This window comes from Pteronotus mesoamericanus, unplaced genomic scaffold (assembly GCF_021234165.1).
Source record: "Pteronotus mesoamericanus isolate MK-2021 breed Mesoamerican mustached bat unplaced genomic scaffold, CSHL_Meso_final contig_1242, whole genome shotgun sequence".
Classification (NCBI taxonomy): domain Eukaryota; kingdom Metazoa; phylum Chordata; class Mammalia; order Chiroptera; family Mormoopidae; genus Pteronotus; species Pteronotus mesoamericanus.
This window is the reverse complement of record NW_026555053.1, coordinates 1069207-1091449: the sequence shown is the minus strand read 5'-3', so window position 1 is coordinate 1091449 and position 22243 is coordinate 1069207. Positions and strand designations below refer to the sequence as shown.

At 41.4% G+C, this 22243-nt stretch overlaps 1 protein-coding gene across 7 annotated transcripts in view; it reads right to left on the bottom strand.

Moving 5' to 3' along the window:
* ZFAND6 (zinc finger AN1-type containing 6) overlaps window positions 1-22243 on the bottom strand; it is a 49483-nt gene that overhangs the window by 18514 nt on the left and 8726 nt on the right. Inside the window, exons 2-3 of one of the 7 annotated variants that reach the window (XM_054588976.1) lie at window positions 15740-15841; window positions 14325-14386 (exon numbers count right to left, since the gene is read on the bottom strand). The exons of 3 other annotated variants lie outside the window; for them this stretch is intronic. Coding sequence is in view for 1 of the 4 variants with exons in the window: in XM_054588925.1 (XP_054444900.1) it covers window positions 14325-14386; window positions 14510-14541 (94 nt within the window). In the remaining 3 variants the exon portion in view is untranslated. Of the gene's footprint in view, window positions 1-14324; window positions 14387-14509; window positions 14724-15739; window positions 15842-19863; window positions 20244-22243 lie in introns of those variants that run through there. 3 more of the 7 variants (XM_054588960.1, XM_054588925.1, XM_054588969.1) reach the window with 3 other exon arrangements.

Sequence of the window (22243 nt, the reverse complement as noted above, 5' to 3'; positions counted from 1 at the left end):
AAAAGGCATGAGGAGTCTGGCCACCGTGAAAGTCCTAACACCTTTGGGGCACTACACATTCTTCCCCAGCACATGGTAATTCATCATTGCCAACACACTAGGCTATACGAAGACACGCCTAAAGGTAAATATACACCTCACCGCCCCGTTATTGCTCTAAGGAAGCCCTTCAGGGACCGGAATGACACGCCGCACAGAAGCGGCCCCTGCGATGGCCCGCGCGCGTTGCCTCCTGCCCACAACGGTTACAGCGGGGCCGGCAGCGTTTTCTGTGAGTGACCACACAGCAGGTATTTTAGGCTTCACAGGCCAGACAAGCTCTGCTCCAACCACCTGACTCTGCTGGGGCCGTGCAAAGGCAGCTACCGACAACAATAAACAAATGAGCACAGCTGATATTCTCCAGTAAAATTATACTTACAGCCAGAAAAACCTGAATTTCATGGAATTTTCACATTATAAAAGGTCACTTTTTTGACACCTCCCCCCACCAAATATTCTCAGCGTATGGGCTGAACAAAACTACGTGAGGGGCCAGAAAATCTGCCCACTTCTGGAATGAACAAAGAAGTGGCTTTGATGGGGCAGGCTGGGAGGACGTGGGACTCAAGCACAGTTCCCTGTGGGATTCTCCCACCCGAAGCTGAGTGTAAATTTTAAGTATTATTTGCTCTTGCCAAGTCTCACCTGTCTCTTTTAAATGTATGTTCATCACCTAACAACAGCAAAGGATACGGAAAGGCAGGACTCATTCAAATCTGTGTGCCTAGGTGCTGTTTTTGTGGAGAGTTGTAGCTACAGTGACAAAAATGACGGTACCGCGCTTGGTACAAACCCTCCTCTATTTAGCACACGGCTTTTTACTCAGCAAGACTAAATAAATGCAGGGTGTCTTAAAAATTATAAAATCATTCAATCACTGAATCTGAGGATATCTATACTCCAGACACTGAAACTATGTCGGCCCGGTGTGTTCTCCTTCCTCACTCACCTCCCTCTCCCTTGACGATTAGGTTATCTCGCGCGGCCTGCCTTCCCTCCGCTGAAACGGACTCTGCGGGGGCAGGGGCGCAGGCCGCTTGGCTCCCCGATGCTTGAACTAGTGCACGGCACGTGGCGGGCCCGCGGGGTTTGCCCAGCGCGCGGGTGAAACGGCCACCTTGCCAGCCCTCGCCCGCGAGCGGTCAGGTACTCACCCCAAAGCAAGACACTGATCAGGCTCTTGTGAAAGGACATGGGGCTGCTGTCCGAGACCCTGACTCTGCTGCCGGCTCTGCCAGCAGGGCTGCGTGCTCCACGCTCTGCCCTTCACTCCACTCCGAGGGGTTCATTCTGCAACTTGCCCAATTTAGCCGAACATAGTAACTTCACAAGTCAATTAAGTTGTAGTCAATTTTGTGTCCTCAAACTGACCCCAGTTCCATATCGCATGCCTTAGGAATTAGACAGTTATCATCTGCACAAGGCAACCCATTATGCTTTTTTTGCAAAAGGGGGAAAAACCCACTCAAAATTTTCCCATTGGTTTCCATATTCCTGACTTTCATTCACTTTTCTTTTCAAAAAGACAAACATAAACTAGGATCTGAAAATACAAGATCCATGTACAAAACCCTTCATTTTAGTCCCTCCTCTTTGCTCCTAAAGATTATATTATAATTCAACCATGCAAACTTTGTGACTCACCTCCAGTCTGACCTTTAAGGGGTCTCCTCTCCTAAGGCACCTTTTCAGCTTAGTTTCCAACATTTATAGATAAATGTCTCTCCCTGATTTCTTCTGTTAAACACAGGCACCCTCTGAATTTCAATCGCTTCTGTTCCCCCTGGTATTTTGTAGAACACTTTTATTCAAATAACTGGATTTACTATTCACACCTTTATTTATTTATATAATGCTTTATGTGCCAAGCACTGTTCTAAGCACTTTATAAGTATCAACTCCTTTAGTCCTTACAACGATGCCATAAAATGGGCACTGTGGCCGCCGCCACTGCACAGACAAGGAACGAGAGGGTAAGCCCACTGCTCAAGGTCACGCCGCTCCCAAGGGAGGGAGCTGCCGGAGCCCATGCTCTAAACCGGCGGTTCCCAAGGCGCAGCTGTGCGCCCTGGAGACCCCTGCGGTCTGGCCAGAAGTCCAGGGGCCCTAAGCCGTCTTGATAAAAACAGGCTTGCGGGCTGCCTGTCTCCCCGTGCTGACTCGCCACGCGGCCTGTGTCCCCACCAGGGAGGGGAGAGCTGCAGCCCCGGCTCAGATCAAGGCAGTCGCCACAGCCTCATCGCCACACTCAACCAGAAGATCTGCCACTGTCACTTAGGAATGGCCTTAGTACAACAATAACATTGTTCATTTTATTAAATCTTGACGCTGATGACACTTCATTGGACAGGTATTGTCCTCTCTGACGTATTCTGGGACACAGGCAACCAGAGTCGAGTCTTCCGTGTTCCTGCTTCTTACCCACAAACTGACATCCACTCCCGGAAGGAGCTGAGCACACAGCTCCTACCCCGTGGCCCGTTTCAGGGCAGGGCCAGCTACGGAAAATACCCCCCAAACTCGGAGGAAAAGCACAGACAGCTACTTGTAATAGTCAACATCATCCTTCAACACGAGCACTGCATGAATAATACAGTCCGTAAGGAGAGAATATAAAAGAGAAAAACCATACCTAATACAGAGAACAGTTAATTAGTTTCTTCAGGGTTGTATGCCCAGTGTTGTAGATTATGGGCCGGTACATTTTTTCTCTCAAGGGCCCAGCAGTAAATAGTATAGCCTCTGTGTGCCATGTGGTCTCTGTCGCAAGCGCTCAACTCCACCGTGATTATGAGAAGACGATGCCAGAGTTCATGTAAGTGAAGGGGCAGAGCTGCACTTCAACGAAACTTTTATTTACAAAAGGAGGCGTCCAAAATGATGTGGCCAATTTCAGATCAATGCTAGGCACATAGGAGGTACTCAGGTATATACCAGACGGGTAATTAAATGACTTCAAAATTATTTAATTAGAATATTACTGAGACACAGCGAAATGATATGGCTGTCCCTCCCTTTTACTCTCGTCTGCCACAGCTCTTTGTTCCAGGTGCCTTCACACGCCTACTGTGGGGCCCACTGCTCTACCCGCACTATAAGGTGCTTATGATGCACGGTTCTGCTCTCACTCATAACAAGGACAGGAATATTAGTGTGTGATTTTCATGTATCTGCACAGATAGCACATCTATTTCCCAAATTATAATAATCCTTATCCATCAGCCACAAAAACACAAAATGCCAAGAGACACCTTTCATTGGCGTATATATTTTAAAACGCCCAAAATGTTTATTGTGAGATATTCCAGAAGCTGATTTCTCTTTTTTTAGGTAAGACATTTTGCCTTGAGGAGAGGGATAAGAAATACATTGTGCAAAGAGGCCTAAGGGTACTGTCCTCCTCTCTGCAAACCTGCTACCCACAGAGGCCAGCACGGGGGCCGCCGCCGAGGCCCAGTGACAAGGGCGAGCTGACTTAATCGTAAAGTCAACTCCAATTACTTAGATGGTGGCCCTCAGGGTCCCCACATGAAGACAGGAGTGATACCTGTCTTTTCTACTTCGTAGGACTTGAGGAAGATCAAATGATGGTAAAAAGCACTTCAAACCCCTAAAACTACAACAGAAAGCCCAGGTGGCCTTTTCAGGTCACGCACCTGCAGTTCATCATGGCAGGGAGAGCTGCGAAGTACCAGGTATTTAATAGGAGCTGCAGTCGTAACCCCAGACTCCTTATCCTCAACAGTGCACAAGGATGAGGACGTAAAAGGCCTCCTTGCCCCACACCAAGAGGAGCCATGGCCTGGGGGACTTAACAAGTGCTGTTTACTAAACACTTCGCTACCATTTTTTATATACCTCTTATTGTTCTGAAAAGGGCTTCAGGTGACTTTAAAATGCACGCGGTATGACAACAACAGAAGTGAGCAAAACTAGTCAATCCAAGGAAAAATGGTAGAAAAAATGAGAGGTCAGGTATATTGTCAATAAACAAAAGACATGCCCACAGGGAGAATCTGCCCACTGGAAGCCATCAGCTGACTCCACTGCTGTGAGCAGATGTCGCAAAGAAGGGTATGTATGACTAGTAAAGGTGTCCCAATATTCAAAAGAAAAACCAACTACTGGCAGGTACGATGAACCTGGACTCCGATAACACAGGGGCACCTCATGTGTGGCTTAGAAGCAGAACACCGTGTGATATGGCCAACCACGCCTGTGAGGCAGAACAGTCTTCAGGCTATTTACTGGCACATCTTTCGGTATCAACCAGTAGTATCAGGACCAACTCCAGTTATCAGAGTCAAAGATAAAATCTTAAAGCACATAAGCGTGTGCCTGGACTTCTGTACGCTTGTCACTTAGGCAACCCTAAGTGACAAGCATACATAATTGAGGTTCTTTCTCATGATTGTGCATATTCTGTTCACGATTGCTGAGGAGATGGCAGGCACGGAGAGAAAACTGAGATGGTAGACGGGGTCAAAAATATCTTGTCTCAAGCAGAACAGTATGGTATCTTTTTGGTATTATTACACACTAAGTTTTGTACAAGATTTCATTTGAACGAAGGAGTTCAAAGAGCTAAAAGCGCAGGAAACCTCGTTCTAAGTTCCTGATGAGGAGTGAACGACGCACGCTCACCAAAAGCCAATCAGGCGGGGCCGACAAACCAACACAAACACTGGACGGCGATGTCATGAGGCCGCCAGCCCCGAGAGGCGGCCACCGCACCTCTGCACTCACAGGCTCCGAGCGGCTTCCCACAGGTCACCGTTTCATCTCTGGTTCTCCAAACCGTTTCCCAAAATTTAAAACATCAGATCAGAAAATGACGTATCTGGGCACGTATTAGCAAGCACGGGTTGAAAATGCTACCCTATTATTAAGCACGAGGCCCCGTCCTAGGCACTTTGTGCAAATGAGCCGACCGTATCTGTGTGACGGGTAATCCTGCCCCCCACCCCTACTGTTGATCCCTGAAAGAAACTGAGGTCAGACGCGCCCATCACGGCCTCCTCGCTAAGGTTCCTGTTTAATGCAACCTGCACCGCCTGCGGCTCTCGGCTCTGGCTGCCCTGTGCGTGCCACGGGGTAACACCTCCAGTCAAGCTCCGTGGGCCTGGGCGAGACCCTGACCCGTGGGCAATCGGGTGCCGGGGTGGGAAGGAGATACAACACTGGACATAAAAGGGTACCAAGGATGTATACTTCCTGCAATTCCTTAAGATCTGTAATACATCTTCGCCCCACTTTTTCTTTCTGTAGTTAGAATGGGTATCTGTTCCCTTGTGCTCTGGTCCCCAATTAGAAACCAGTAAACAGTGAATTCTTTGAGAACATAAAAGCATGTCTGCACTTCCTGGTATCGCTCCCCACCATCTGCAGTGTCTCTAAACACACAGTGAGAGCGATTATCAGTGCTCGAGCCCAGACCCCTTTTAGCTGCGGGCGGGATCATCCCAAATGGAGGTGGCTCTCTGACAGCAGAGGCACTAGGCGATGCCCAGTCCTTCCTGGGGGACCGCAGATGAACGCACCATTCATACACTGCCCCTCCTGCAGAGGCGCTTCTAGACTGGAAAGCGCTCTGGCCGGGAGGGTCAGTAGGGCGGAGCGTCATCCTGTACATCACAAGGTTGCGGGTTCAATCCCTGCTTGGTCCGTGCATATATGGGAGGCAACCAATCAATGTTTCTCTCTCTCCCCCCACCCCCTCAAATGAATAAACACATCCTTGGGTGAGGATTTAAAAAAATGAGATGTCCTCTCTAAATAAGGAGATTGTAATATTTTTCCTTTAGAGCTACTGAAAGGTTAACCCCTGAACCAGATACCCATGGAGACTTACACACTGCTGTGCATCTACTGACCGATCCGGAAAGGACAAAAACTGGGCAAACTGACTCCCTGGGCTTTCCATGATTTTTGACCGGAACTGCACACGTCCCCTGCATTCCTGCCATGTACCTCTGACTACCTTCAGCCTATCCAGTCCGTGCATATTCTTCCTATGCTTTCTAAATGTCTCCTTATTCCTGATCCTGTCTTCAGCCAACACATTTGTGATGTTAAAGAAAAAGCAAATTCACCTTAATGCAAAGAACATTCCTTCCAGTCCACGCCTCCCTAAATAGTAAATAAGATCTTACAATCCTTTACCCACATGCTCATCATTTTGATCCCTGCCAATGTCTTATATTTTAATCAGCCCATCTGTAAAACCATGCATTCCTCCAAGGGGAGAAAAACATCCCCCTAGGAGTCTTACTCCTAAATCTATAAAGAAAAAAAATCAAAACAAAACGGGAAAACAAGAAAAAAAATTAGACACACCCCCCCCCCCCAATCAACTGATTCCTGAAGTGTTTTTAGTACGGAGAAAAAAAGGGTAATTCTTCTTCTTCAATGGTTATTTATTATTTTCAAGGCACTTTTAAAAAGCAAAGGTTCCAAGTTTAAAAGAGTCCTCCTGCATTTAGGGAACAAGAGTTCCTTTATTTTGAAGCATATGCCCTCTGTGATTAAAAAGAGCTATTTTTTTACAGTAATTATAACTTAAATTATTCCCAAGGGCAATTTTCTGTATTAACACCTAACATCATATTTCCAAAAATATTTTTATGGTTGTTTGCTCAATATATTAATTTAAAAAGGCTGAAATTGACTGTAAAATATACAGCAATCTAGGGAATTATCATCTTCTGCTTCACAACAAGATTACTTATGTGGATTCCACTGCCTAATATAATTCTGATAAAAAGATGCAATAACTAATGATATTTAGTTTTTAAGTGTTATTCTCAAAAAGTCTTCATAAATAAAAAATCTACCACCCACTCCACCCTCAGTATTTTAAATCCTCAGTATCTCTCAGTCTCTCACACACACTCACACGACCCTAAAAAAGTACCTCATCGTGCTGACTTTAGGCGTCTTGAGCACTTTAGATTGAAAAATGTTAGTTACTATGCCCAATTACATAGGGTTACAGGCTTAAGTCTACTCACACAGTTGAGGTTGATGAGCAAACGGCTGTCCTGTATCTTGAGACAGACATTAGCTTCCTGCCTTCCCTATATCCTCATAAGCAGTTACTTAAAGTCTGAGTTTTATGCAAGAAAACATTTTAAAGCCTTCAGTGTTTTCCTGCAGCAGACTTCAGATTCATTCCTGTAACACATTTAACACGAAACAGAGTTGAGATGGTTAAAAGTGACTATGTACATTTTAATTGTCTAAAATCTAAAGGATTACTTTCACCATGACAGCTATGTAAAAAGGGCTGCTGAGATACAATTAAGAAATAAAATCATTTCACTTGGTATCTGACACCAATGTGTAAGACAACAACAGGTAACTTCAACATATAGGTTTGTCTTCGCCTCGTCACAAGCGAGGGGAACAAGGATTAATTTTTATAATCATAGGTATGTAAAGCAAGTATACTAGGTATTTTTCTATTTTTCTAAGGTCTAGCTCATTTATTTAGCATGAACAGCTAGACGACGACTAAGGGATAACTTTGACAGTCAAGGGAGTGACTTCAGTGTCCCAAGAATACCCCCGGGGACCTCCGGACTGCGGAGGACGAGGTTCTTGGCCCCTACGTGACAGGAGGGGAAACGCTCCCAACAGTCACTCTGGGTTACAGCGCGCTGCCCCAGGTTCGAGCGTCTGCAGCCCCGTGAGCGCTGCAGGCCAGCCCGGTGTTAGGGGCTGTCTGGAAAAACAACTGCATGCAACCTGACGACCCTAGAGCACCCAGGTGACTACTTCTCCCCTACAAGTACAATATCGGCCTCGACTGCCATAGCAAATTTTAGAAAAAATTTTAGGACTTTGCAAACATAGTATAACAACATGGTTTAAAAACACCATGAGAAATAGCGGCCAAACACTGGAATTCACAAGTGTTTCGAGTATTAGGCAAGGCTGAAGCATTTATTGCACCTTTGCTATTCCCTCAAAGCTGACTAAAGGTTTCAGGGCTCATTCAAAATAATTCAAATGTTTCTCTATAATCTACTTACACTGTATACGTGAATGATTTTAAAACATCAAGACCTCATAAAAGTTGTAACTTTACAGAGTAATTTTCACACAAGTTAAAGCATTTGTCCAAGAGCCTGTGATTCAGTGGAACTTATTAATATCTTCTGATTTTCACTGGATCCATCTTGGGCTGTAAAACAGAAGTGTGCTCCCTGTATAATAACTAACATCTCATGAGTGATTCCGGTAAAACTGCCAAAGAATGTTACAATTCTTTGTGGATCAAAGTGTCATGAAGAATAGTGTATAATGGGTCTCAAAGTATATCCCCACAAATTATTTACTACCAAAGAAAAAACAGTAACTTCTAAGTGGAAGAATCTGGCAGACACCACATTCACCAAAATATCAAAATTAGTATCACTGACACCCGGCCAAGTGGACGGGTGCCTCCTGATGTGATGCACTCAGAAGCACATGGCACTCAGGCAGCATTTCTGCCAAAACTACATTTCCTAAACTTGCTCACAAGGGCACATCAGACAAACCTAAATTGAAGGAGATTCTGTAAATAAATGGTTGGTCATCTTCCAAAATGTCAATGCCATAAAAGACGAAGAAGAGCTCAGGAAATGTTCCTGATCAAATGAGAATGGAGACAGAACAACTAAATGCACTGAATGACTGCGCTGGGTCCTGGACCAGGAGGCAAACTACAGTGTCACTGAGAGAAGCAGAGAAACCTGCACACGGGCTCCATCATCATGTTAGGGAGCTGCACTGTGTCAGGGCTACATTTCCGTGGTTTGGTCACCGAAATGGCCCTGAAAATATGAGAATGCCCTTATTCTTAGAAGACAGATACCTACTAAGTATTACATGGTAAAGGGACGTGACTCATTCAACTTATTCTCAAAAAGTTCAGGAAAAAATAGCATCACAGGGAATGACTGAGCAAATATGGCAAAATATTAACAGCTGGTGAACTTTACCAAGGGGTATATGGAAGAATTATTTGTCTCATTAATGCAACTTTGTATAAATTTGAAATTATTTCAAAACAAAACCTGAAAAAAAAATAAACATTTGAACTTGAACATTCTAGGGTCCGAATACCTAGCGAGGGACCCACACTTCCTGTCTTATCTCCATACACTCAAACGCCAATCCAACAGCGATCAAGACTGGTTTGGGATGACCTATTTGATAGATTCTAAGAAACAAGTGTTCGTGTTTCAGACATCCACCGCGAGGGCGAAAGGACGGCGCGGGACTCAGTGGCTCGGAGTCAAGGGCACGTCTGCCTCCTCCCCACCTCGTTTTCCACTGCACCCCCCCCCCAAACGCACTGCCCTCACAGAGGAGAGGCCTGCTGCTGTTCTACTGGGAGCACAGCAGGAGAGGCGTGTCTTCTTGCTAAAAACTCCAAATTAAGTTCATTTCTGTTTTTGCCAGGTAACAAAGCACAAGCAAGGCAAGAAATAATGAGTAACCAATAGCCAACAAAGAAAACAGTACACAACACTCAGAAGACCAATGAAAAGCCACGGAAGCACAGCGACTCCGGGGCACCTGGAGAAGACACGATCCCGGCCGCTCCTCGTGGAGAGGCGTACACACAAACGGGTAACCCACAAGCACTCTGGGGGCCGAACACCAGGAAATAAAGAGAGGAAAGAAAAGAGGGAGAGAAAACAGAGAGGGAGACTATGAATGAAAGAAAATATCCAAGATTTTCCTATCTTCCCTTCCTGAACGAAGAAGGAAAGCTTCACATTTAAACTAGAGCAACTGTCCCACTCCTGGGCATTCACACACACTTCCGCACGATGACTTGTACTCAAATTTTCCTAACAGCCTAACCTGAAGGGGCCGAGAACGGGATACAACCCGAATTCCATCAAATGGTGAATGCATAAACAAATTGTGAAACTGCCACACAACTACCACTCAGCAATAGAAAAAAAAATAAACTGCTGATGACCTTGACAATCTGGGTGAACCTCCAAATTACCACACTAAGTGAGAGAAGATAGATCTAAAAGGCCACATTGTATGTGGTTCAGTTCATATGAAACGCTACGAAGAGCACCTCTGACAGAGAGCAGACCCCGGCCCGGTGCAGACCGACTCCAAAAGGACAGAGAGGCTTTCTGGGGTGACGGAAATGCCCCACATCATGACGACGTGGGTGGACTTGTCGTAACTAAGACCACACACTTCACATTAGGGATTTTTACTGCAGCAAATTTACCTCAATAAAGCTGAATGAAAACAATAAAATAGGAGCGAAACAGTCATTTTGATTCAAAATATGACCCAAGAGTTTTACGTGTGCAAAGTAGAGGATAAGCGTTACAAGTCAGAGGTACGCCAAGAAGAGCCATATAACTGATGAGTTTAAGTTTCTGCAAGTTATCCGTTTCCCTAAGAAAATATTTTATCTATCTTAAAATAATTTTCTAATTGTACTTATTTATAAGCAGAGAAACAAACTTTTCCCTTTCTTATCTTCCCTACATGCACTTCTTACATCATTTCATACCTTGAACATTACTGAATTGGACTGCTTTTGAAATAACACATACTATTATTTTATAATAAGCATAAAGCATGGAGCTCAAAGATGTTCATCACCAATTTTTAAAGTTACATGTATGTGTGGGGGAGCTTATAATTCTGACAAATTCTACTAAACATCACTTGCTAGTGCTAGATTTTAAAGTGTGACTGACATTAGGCAATTTGCTGCATTTCAGCAAAAGCTCCCTCCCAAATACAGGCAGCACAGCTCATTCTTTTCATCAGGGATCACTTGGGAATGTTTCCTGTTCTTTGGAAAATACAGAGAAAGCAATTTTTCCTGCACTTCCTTGCTCAAAGTTATGTTACAAAACAATTCGTGTTCCCAAATAGTTTTCAATTTTTCAGTTGAGAACTTGCTTTTTTTGAAGGTCCTGTTCTTGAAAAGATCAATCACCAGTAACCACATATAAAATCTAAAGATTACCTTACAGTAAATGGGGTAATTTGACGCTAAGACTTCTTCATAGAACTTCAGTGAATTTAAAAGTATTTGTAAGAAAAATTATAATTAATCGAAACATTTTACTTCTTTACCACAAAGTTAAAATGCTCAAAACAGCTTTAAAAAAAAAAAAAGCTTTCAATTTAAACAATTTTTATCAAAGTCGCCAAGATAAAACATCCCAAGACAAACAGCAGAGCTGTGAGGAATACAAAAACCCGACACAAACCCAGTCTCAGTGAGTGAGGGGGAGGTCCTGTTCCCCACAACTTTAACCCTGTAGGAATTTGAATGAATTAAAATGTTACTACCTATCTAATAAAATGTTTAATACTGAATAACTGATATGTTTTAAATACCATGTTCAGTTTATTATACTGTTCATTGAGGATACACAATTATTTTTAGAGTATTCAACAACCATCAAATCATTTTTTCCCCCTAAAAATACTCTTGCATTTGTCCTGGTTTAACAGTTACCTTGCAGAGAAATACTCTCTGTTGCAAGTGGGATAAATATATATATATATGGAAAAAACTACGTACAAAAACGTCACTTCTTAGAAACAAGGCACGTGCCAATTCCCAGGCCACCTTCCCGGCCACAGCGAGGTGTGCCACTCTGAGAGCGCTCGTTTCAGGAGCCACCTGTCGGGCGCAGCGCCGCACCTCCGGCGCCTGGCGCACCTGTACAGAACAGGCTCTGAGTTCCTACACAGTTCTAGGCACTCAGATGCTTATATGAGTTAACATTTGACTTGCATTTATCCACATCACAAAAACTCTGAACCTCTAACATACCAATCTCATCACCCAAGTAAAAATCAAATCTGCAGTCTTAGCAATCTTTAATTTTAAGATCAGTCAGGGAATACTTTAGCAGTGGAGAACACACTTCTCCAGTTTAAATTAACTCCTTCCTTCCTCCCAGGTCATCACACAGCCAGGAGTAGATTAACCTATTACAACCTAAAGACAGTATGCCAGGTGACAAGTCCGTGTTCAAGACTTTCTAATTTGTGCTATATTCTCTTCAAGCATTTAAATGGTACCCATAGGTCATTTAAAAAAGGCATAACAAAGACTCTATGCAAGTACAACCGAAGGAGTCTCTTTTTCACAAAATTAAAACATCCTACATGTATATTTTCATTACTTCTAATACTGAAAAATAACTAGTAATTTGACCCATTCTCAAGTCTCCCTTATTTAGGAAAAAAAAGTTGAAACACAGTAGCTCTAAAGCTACTTAAGAGTCAACAGCAGAAGCTGCATTGATCTGATTTCAACATTATATGCAGCGATTCTCAAATCTGTCTCACCTGATGGTGCACATAACTAATTACTAAAATTCTGTGGCACGCCAAAAATTATAGGTTGTCGATTTGACAAAAAATAAATATAACTTTAATTCATTCACATCGGACCACTAGTGTTGTGTTGGCTGTTGTCATTTAAAAAAAATCCTTACCCAAGGATGTCTACTGACTTTAGAGAAAGAGGAAAGGAAGAGAGAGGAGAGAGAGAGGAGAGAGAGAGGAGGGGAGAGGAGAGGAGAGGAGGGGAGAGGAGAGGAGAGGAGAGGAGGGGAGGGGAGGGGAGGGGAGAGGAGAGGGAGGGGAGGGGTGGGAACACCGACTGGCCGCCTCCCGCCCAGGCCCCACCGGGGGAGGCCCGCAGCCTCTCAGTGCGCAGAACAGCACTCCAACAGGCTGAGCCACCCCGCCAGGGCTGCTGTCATTTGTTTACTTGACCATCTAAGGGAAAGGAGGTCAGTGCCCCTGACTAAATAGTCAGGGACTGCATGTTTTAAACATTCTTGTGGCGCACCGGGTGAAAATCGCTGTGACGCAGGCATCACCTGGGTAATTTCAGGTTCCTCTGTTAGTGGCACCTGACTCATACTGTTTGGCAGGCCGACATCGGCCATTCCAAAAAAGCTTTTGTCTTGTTTCTTTGTGTAGTTATAAAACACAAAGTAAACTGCTAGACACCATACTCTTTTGAAGCCACTTAGCATTCAGGGAAAAACTGTTTCCACGTCATCATCAATGCGCCCTGTTTCTTTATTGTTCTCCTTATTTACTGGTCTTATATCTGCTGGATGAGAGCCAACTAGCTCCAACACTGGCCTCAATATATTCATTGCTAGGAAGTTAAAGTCCCAACGACCTGGCTTCAAGTCAGCCAGAACCAAGGACCAAAGAGAGTCTGACTCAAAATTTCAAAAGATAAGCAAGCTTAAAATGTCCGAGTCTTCCTGAATTGATCCTTAAACATGGATTTCCCTACATAACCTTTACACCAGGTTTTCTCAAATACATGGATTAACAGCATCAGAAAATTGCACATTCCTATGTCCAACTTCATACCTGTTGAAATCAATTTCTGGAGGCTGAGCCCCAGGCCGAGCATGCTCCTGTAAGTTCCTGAGGGATTCTCAGGTTCCAGTTTGAGAACAACTCCCCTAGATACCTACTGGAAAATGTTACTTTGACACATAACACAGTAAGTATATATTTATAGTTAAAAGAAAAATGGTTTCAAATTATTGCAAATGTGATGATTTTAGAATAATTTAGGTCAACTAAAATTAGGTCAAAGGCTGCATTTCAAAAGAAACCTCTCAAAAACACAATGTTTCCCACTATAAACTTTGGAAAACCACTATTTAAAATTTTAGCAAGTGCTTTTGGCTGGCTAGACGTAAGAAAACCTGGTCAGCACTAACTATACTAGCTGCCAGGGAACAAGTGCTTTTACCTTGTTGCATTTAGTGATCATGACAACTGAAAAAAGGAGAGTATCAGGATAGAGATTCGCTATTCAGATCCGGGGGCAAAAAAGTGAGTAGCTACCACAGATTTTATCTTCACTGAAAAAAGATACATTATATACTTTAAGCAATTACCTAAAAATTTGAGAAAAATTATTTAGTATTAATGAAAGCCAAGTAATACAGTCTTTTCAAATTATGTATTATTTTATTAACATTTAAAACCTATTAAATGCATTGTTATTTTGTACTTTTATTATTTTAAAAAACAGCAAAAGATTACTTGAATAGTAAAATATGCCAAATTAAAAATTTGAGGAGTATGGCATTTCCTGCCTCTAAAATACTTTAATGGTTAAAACCAATGAAAAAACCAAAACCTTCTGCTTTTATAATGGGCAACCATGGATTTTATTAAAAGTGTATAATTGTATTAACTCCTGACTTTAAGAATGCAACACTTTCAGAGAAAACAACATTCACCTGTATTTTCAAAAGTTCTATCCACTTGATCTTTTCCTTTTACCACCAAGATGTCTTCAAAGCTATAAATGAAAAAGGGTTTTGTTTTTGTTTTTTGCCTTAAAATGTTAGGAGGAGGAGTAGGGAGAAATAGAGAAATATAGTATTAAAAAAAATGAGTCCAAATCAACTGTTTGTAAGTTTACCTCATTTTTCTAGATGAGATTAGCTGCCGCATTTTCCTTTTTCGATGATCTATTTGATGTGAAAAAATGTGCGCAGCCTGTTTTCCTACCTGCCAGCCATTCCGTGGCTTATCTGCCTTGTGTCCCAGGTAGATGCTGCAAACATCTGGATGCAAAAAGGGACACAAGGTCCAGTGGAACTGCTTCTGAGGGAGGTCTGCTGCATGTCAAGCCACCGCTCCAAGTGCTTCCACATTGTGCTCAACTGCTCTCCTACACAGCTTGGTCTCAAGCTTTTATGGAAGGACCTCCACAGCTCTGAAAGTCAAAACTGACCACACATGGAAAACTACCTTTATTTTCCCTACGTTGCATTCTTTTATCTTGTGACATTCTGCTCATTCTAAAAAGTCTCTTTCTTTTGGGATGTTCCGCAAAACTGTCAGAAATGTTTACCTTAAAGTGCTTTCCGACTCAGGCAAAAGGTTTTGAGTTTGCCCTAGGAGGAACGGCGTGGAACGGGGCAGTATGCGGGGAAAGCTGCGGGAGCAGCGGGGCCAGCGTAGGAAGCCACACGGCTCATGGGAGAAGAGGACAGGCTGTGGCCAGGTGCAGTTCAAAGCGTGGACCCACTCATCAGCTAAGGCAACCTCGGACCACTGAGTCAGCCTTTCTAAAAAATGTCTCACTTGCTAAATGAAGGTAACAGTACTTAGCTCTTTTAAGGCTGTTTGGGTACTGCCTCAGAGAGTGTTTGGCACAGAAGTAGTTGGGATTATCATTCACCCTAGGTAGTTAAGAAAGTTCAGGCCCTGGATGGCGTGGCTCAGTGGATCGAGTGCTGGCCTACGAACCAGAGTCACGAGTTCGATTCCCAGTCAGGGCACATGCCTGGTTTGCAGGCCAGGTCCCCGGTTGGGGGGTTGTGAGAGGCAACTGATCAATGTCTCTCTCACATGCTGAAATAAAAAAAATATTTATAAAAAAAATTTTTTTGTTAAAAAAAAGAAAAAGAAAGTTCAAAGGGCAACAAGGAATCCAGAGGGAATTGGAGGCAGAGAAAGACAGGCTTGACCGCACAGTGAAGAATGTGTCGGAGGGAGCCGAAACCGGGAGTGAAGTCCGTGGGCAGGTTGTGTGAGCGCTCCAGGTGAGAAGCCGCAGGCGTGCCCTGTGCTGGGATGAAGGGGAAAAAGGTATATGGACTCTAGAGATGCTCAAGATTCAAAAGGGATAGGAAGTTGTGGCTACCTGGGGGTGAAGGAGGACGGGGACCAGAATGGCCCAGGATCCAGCTTCGATGGCAGTACCGCCCACTGGCTTCGGCAGGAGGGAGAAAAGGTCTGAGAGAGACTGTTGGGAGGACAAAACAAGCAGTTAGGGTTAGGCTGGCTGAGCCCAATGCAGGTATGGGGGAAACACTGGCAAGCTAGACGAATATGGGTTTCCAATGCACACAACAAATCTGGACTTAAGACACAGATCTTGGAACCATTAACACAAGGAACATAGGGGACTGAAGATTACCCAAGAGGTACAGCGTGAACAGTGTGAAGGTCCAAATTCGACAAAATTCCAATACTTCAAGGTTATAATGAGGAAACGTGTGCACAGGACAGAGAGCACAAATAGGAGGTGGCCCAGGCAGTATTATTAAACTAATGAGGAGAGTTTCAAAAAGGAAAAAGTTACCAACAAAAAACTACCCCTAAAACATTTACTGACATCTACAAAGAAGCCATACAGGACATACATCGCGAAGCTGTCAGGTCCCCTTCTGCAGAGAACAAGGAAACCTTATAACTGCTAAGGCACTGGTTCCAGGTTGTTTCAGTTTTACCAACTTACGGCCCGTTAAAAATTTTCCTTCTGTTATTAGGAAAAAAAAAATCACTGCATTCTTTGTGAAAAGAGACTGACAAGAAACTTTAGAAACTTTAAATGCATTTATTATTACCCCCTCTAGATCACTTTTTCTCTATTCTGAAAGAATACAAGAGCGCTATCACTATGCTCATCTTGCCTCAATGTTACATCATTTAAAGAGTTTTCTTCTCCCTCTAGAAAACTGGTTTCTACCTCCTGAATGAAATGTTTATACTAAAAGGAAGCACTAGATACCCCTGCTTCTGTCAACCAGACACCAGTGTAGTAGACCTCCAGCAGAGAAATGATTAAATACAATCATTTCTCAAAGTGCTAGTGTTCCCAGAGCGGGTAAACCTTTACCTTGGGTCCCCATCAAAATGTGGTAATCTACAGCCATACCTGAAATGACTTTCACTAAAACTGTTATACTTAAAATTATCTTCATCTCTACTGGCAGCAATAAAATTAACCTTTTAAGAAGAAAATTAGCCCTGGCTGGTGTGGCTCAGCAGACTGACTGCCAGGCTGTGAACCAAAGGGTCACAGGTTTGATTCCCAGTCAAGACAAATGCCTGGGTTGCGGGCCAGGTCTCCAGTAGGAGGTGCACGGGAGGCAACCACACACTGATGTTTCTCTCCTCTTTCTCACTCCCTTCCCCTCTAAAAATAAGTAAGTAAAATCTTAAAAAAAAAACCCAAAAACTAAATTAAATACATTTCCTCAAATGCAGAACAAAGGAACTATTCATGACATAAATATTTAAGCACCAACAAACATTTTTCAATATTCAAGTGAAAATCTTTCTATTCATGAATAAAGTATTTACCCGTATAAATTCTGACACATCCAGCAAATTTAAATGCATAGAAGATGTATTTCATAAAATTTTTTCAGCAATTAAAAGTGATGTGTTTTAAGGTTTTCTTTTCTATTCCAAATAAAAAAACCAAAGTGTCTAGAAAATCAAACTTTTCAGGTAGGACAAGCAAAATACACATTAAAAAAACCTTTCCCCTGAAACAAACAAAATAACCAATACACCAATATGAGCTCTGAAAGTTAGATAACTGTTACCAGTAAATTGAAAAAAAAAGTACATACAATAAGTTAAATTATTTAAATTGCAAAATGAGCTAGACAAATTCAAGATTATACATGCTCAGCTACTGGTTGCATCAATGAGGTAGAACTTAACCCACGACTTATCATTGCCTCTCATTTTTACATTATATTTTTATTTGTCTTGATTTTTTGGTTTAAAACAACTTTTAAAGTTTATTCTGGAAGAGTGAGTAGTTAACAAGTTCATAACCTGAGCAGTCAGAGCCCACTGCAGTTCACGGACTAGCTGGCAAGAGCCCGTGTAATCAGCAGTTACAGCCAGACAAAGAATGGTCCTAAAGACAAACAGAAGCAACATGTCTCGGACCCCCATGTGTATGTAGCCATCTTTCCTTTATTTGAAAACCTGTGAAATCCTAGGAAGGTGCTGATATACCAGTTTTAAATCCTAAAGCGATAAGATACATGTTCTGTATCTATATTATATTTTAAAAATCAGAAATGCACATATAGTAACAAAGGCCTTTCATATCTGTTCAGACACAGGTAACGTTAACTGGCACTGTCCCAGGCCCCACTCTAAAAATGTCTCAGATATTTTCTTGGAAGAAAATATTTCTTCTGGTATGTGCTTACCAGAAGCAGCACGTACTCAGGAAACCTGGCCTGAACCACAACGCCAGTGTAAAATATTAAGCCCTGTATTGCCTGGACAGCAATATATGTAATAAGTAAAATACCCAACAAGAATATAATCACTCACTCAAGTGGCTAACCATTTTCCCAATTTCCTTCAGATGATTTTAGTGTCCAGAAAATGGATTTAGATCCATCCACATATTGGAAAGTAAAATCTAAATTAGATTATTAGTTTAAGCAAAACTAATCAATAAGTCCCAGGGCTTCAGAGGCACGCTTTCAAAGAACCCTTGAGGGGCTGCCCTTGAAGAACTTCGGAAGCACATCCCGCTGGTGGCACATGAACTGGTGTGCCCTTTGTGGAAAGCAATTTGGCCAATGAAGTGTTCATATCCTTTGATCTAGGTAAGCCCACTCCAGGGGATTTTTCCAAAGCAAATAAATCATTTAAAAAAATTAAAAAAGCAAGCAACCAACAGGAAAATATTTAAAAATTTACACATAGAAGTCTGTTCAAAACAATGCCATTTTAAATGGTGAAAAGCTAGGAACAATCTAAATATAAAACCGGCAAAAAAGCCTAGGTAAAATAAGGTCCCACTAACAAAAGAATTACATAGCAACAGAAATTAAAAACAATTTTAACAACAGATGATAGACATATTGTAGTAAAAAATCTGCACTTCTTTACAATTATGGGGGAAATATGGTAGGGTACAGAAGGGAAGAGGAAAAAGAAAGGGCACCACACAATAATCTTGTGGGTATATGGGTAACTTTCCTTAATTTTATTATTATTACCTTATTTAAGGAATAGATAGAGCAGAAAAGCGTTCATTTTAAAAGCTGTGCATGATTTGGAAGCAGCAGCATAGCAAATACAAGTATTATACTGGCTGAAATGCCTAGCTGGCATTTGGGCTGATTATTCAAGTAAACTTTTATACCTAATGTCCATGAAATCAAAGAACAATAGAAAGAAAATATCTCTAAAGAAAACTTCTGGTACTGAAACATAATACAATTATTTCCTAAGAAAGAAATGTCAACAGATTCATACATACTTTTGAAAAAAAGTTTTGGTAGCCTCCTTATAGGTCTTAGAAATATATATCCCATTCATTTCCTGTTTCAAAAAGGTGTTAATTACTTATCTACACCTCTGAAATAAATAAAGTCTGAATGAAGGAGAAAGCAGTTTTACCTTGTTTTATATAAAATAATTCAATGTTCTTTTTTTTAAAAAAATAAAAGCTAAAATTATGAGTATATTAAAAATGCCAACACACTGCTAAATTTAAAATATTCTGAAGTTAAAAGGGGGTGTGTGCAGGGGGTAAAAGAAGAAAATTAAACAATTGGCATTTCAATTCTTAAAAAATAAAACAAAACAAATTTAAGCGTACCACATTCATCTGTCTTTTAGCAACTTAACACCTTAAGTTTAAGGAAAATGGCATATCAAATCGACCTCCTCAGCATGTCATTTGTAAAAACTGACAAATGCCTGCTCAAACACACAGTCCAAGAGCAGAGCCTGTTACTGGAGAGGATTTTGATTTAAACATTTTTAAAATGACACTCGGATTCTTAACTAAAAATAATTACAGAAGAAAGCCAAGTTTGATTCTCTGAACACCTATTTCCTGTCCAAACAGCCCTTTTGTTCTGCTTCCCTGCTTAATTTTAATTTTCAGTTTGCATCAGAAAACAGCAACAATGACAAAACCTGGCAGACACAGAAGCACAGAGGAGCAAAAGTGTAAAAGTAAGGATTATTAAAAGATGAGAACAAAAATCCTACCAACAAAACCTCCACAATTTTCTGTTTGCTTCACCTCAGATTAACTTCACTTGAAGCTGTACCCAAAGCAACCAAACCTGAACGTCAAGCTCCACCTTCTCTGATGTTAGTGGCTGAAGAGCAAAGTCTCCTCCCTGTTAGTGGAACTGGTCATTGTGATTGGATACGGCTAATATCCATTATTTTAAAGAACTTTTCCTTGCTAGCAGGTTAGGTTAAACGCACTAAAACCCCCTGGCTAAGCTGGTTTCTTAAAGTAACAGTAGGCAACGTTTCAGTTTTCCCATCCTGTGTTATTTGCTTACTCTTTTGTCTGGGTAAAAATAAATAAGCTAACAGCAGTGAAAATGTCACAGAAGCAGCTTTAGTTTGCGGTTCAGTGACCAACTGCTTAGAAAACAAGGCTTTTAAACCTAAATCATTCGATATTTTTACAGAGCCATGAAGGTGAAGTTATGCTTCATAAAGATATACTCCTTTTTCAACAGAGTTCATATTTTGTCTGAAAATTTTAGAACAGCAGCAGAAAATCCATGGCAACATTTTGCTTAGAGGAACAGGACAGTATTTTCTCTAAGACTTAAACAGAAGACCGGAACTTAAGTGAAAATATATAGCGCTAAAATACTGAATGCAAAACATGAATTTCTAAGCTACCTATCAAATTCACTGATATTTATGTTCTCAGTATAGGCAGAGTAAAATTTTCAGTGACATCAAAAACTGATACTCCTACTTAAAAAATGAAGAAAAATGAGACAGGAATATTATTTTTCTATCAGCATATTTACAGGTCTTGACGATGTGTCTTTTGCCAAGCCAGGGACTTATGCACAGCAAACGGATATCTATAAAAGGAAAAGGCAACTTGTTCTACTGGCATGTTCACGTAAAAAGTTTAGGATGGCCTGAGTTGTTTCTTCTTAATGTTATTTTTAAAAATAAGACTGGATACTATTTTGCACCCCACTTACTACTTTAAGGCACAGGCACCCTAAGATGCAGCTAAAGAGTCTGTATACTCTCCTTAAAATACTATTATATTAAATGCTATTTCTACGACAGAGTTTTCTAAAGAGAGTATATGGACACTCTGATTTTTAAACCAAAAAAGACCTCCTGTCACTTTAAACATCATTAAGTCTGCTATGTTTTACTATATGCTTCTTTAATTAGAACTGTTGTTTTAATAGCTTCGTCAAGTATCACTCTGAAGTTAATCATTATCTGATTGAATAACCTTTACTTTGTTCGGTAAAATATAATGTTCACCTCTACCAAAAATTCTGACTGATTTATAAAAACAAGTTCAAAATTAAAGCAAATTAGAGTGGCTCTTCTTAAAATATACCTTAAGTTTACATAAAGAATTTTAAATGTAAATTTACAGGTTTCAAAGTTCAAAATCTCACATTGTTCCTCAAAGAAAATTCATATATTAAACCACAAAGCCAAAAGCTTGTATTGAATACAAACAGAAGTCTTTGGAAGAAAATGAAAATACACGTAATTGCAACTAGACACGAACATGGAGCAATACCATGCAGGAGCCCAAACAGCTGCATAATCTATTATGCCTTTTAAGTGGACAAATTGAAAGAGCCAATTCAGGGGTCTAGGTCCAAGACCCCTTGCAAAGGTTCATTGCTTTGAATGCCCAGCACTTCACGAGTCAAGTTCAGGTTTTCTCCCCACTGTGTGGACACTTGCGAAAGAACACAGGAAGCAGAAGAGGTACAGGAGCAAACAACAGGCACAATACATAATGTGAGTTACAGCATGAAACTTGAGAGAACAGATTTTAGATGGCTCAAATTTTATAGGGCTATAGAAAAAAGATGGGCAAGTACTTAAATCTTAAAATCTGGCAAGGATAAAATCAATAGACAGTGATGAGAATGAAATAAACCTTTGCTCTGACACAATCACTTCAAAGTTAACTACTGGTATAAACAGACACGTGTCACCAACACCAGTGTACCAGCAAGACCGCTCTCAACCCGAACCCAAAAGGAAAGAGAGATACAGATTTAGCTATTCCACACTGATCAAAGATGTCCAGGATCTTTTTAACTGAAAGAAGTTAAAGGTGATAAATATCATCTGAAGGTGGCTTATGGGTCAACATTAAGGGTACTGCATTCTATTTCTAAATCAGCAGCAGAAGAAAGCAGCCAAAAAGAAATAAAAGGAATGCAGTATCATGACCCAGATTATTTAACAACAATATTGCTTCATAGGAACACAGCGTCTGCAAAGACTCCCTGACTGAATGTGACAATACCCCTTTCTGAACATCAAGTATTCAAAGGACTCATTGTATATTCTTTGTGGGAGCTCAGAGGTTTCCCAAACCTACCAACTAAAAACAAGTTAGAAG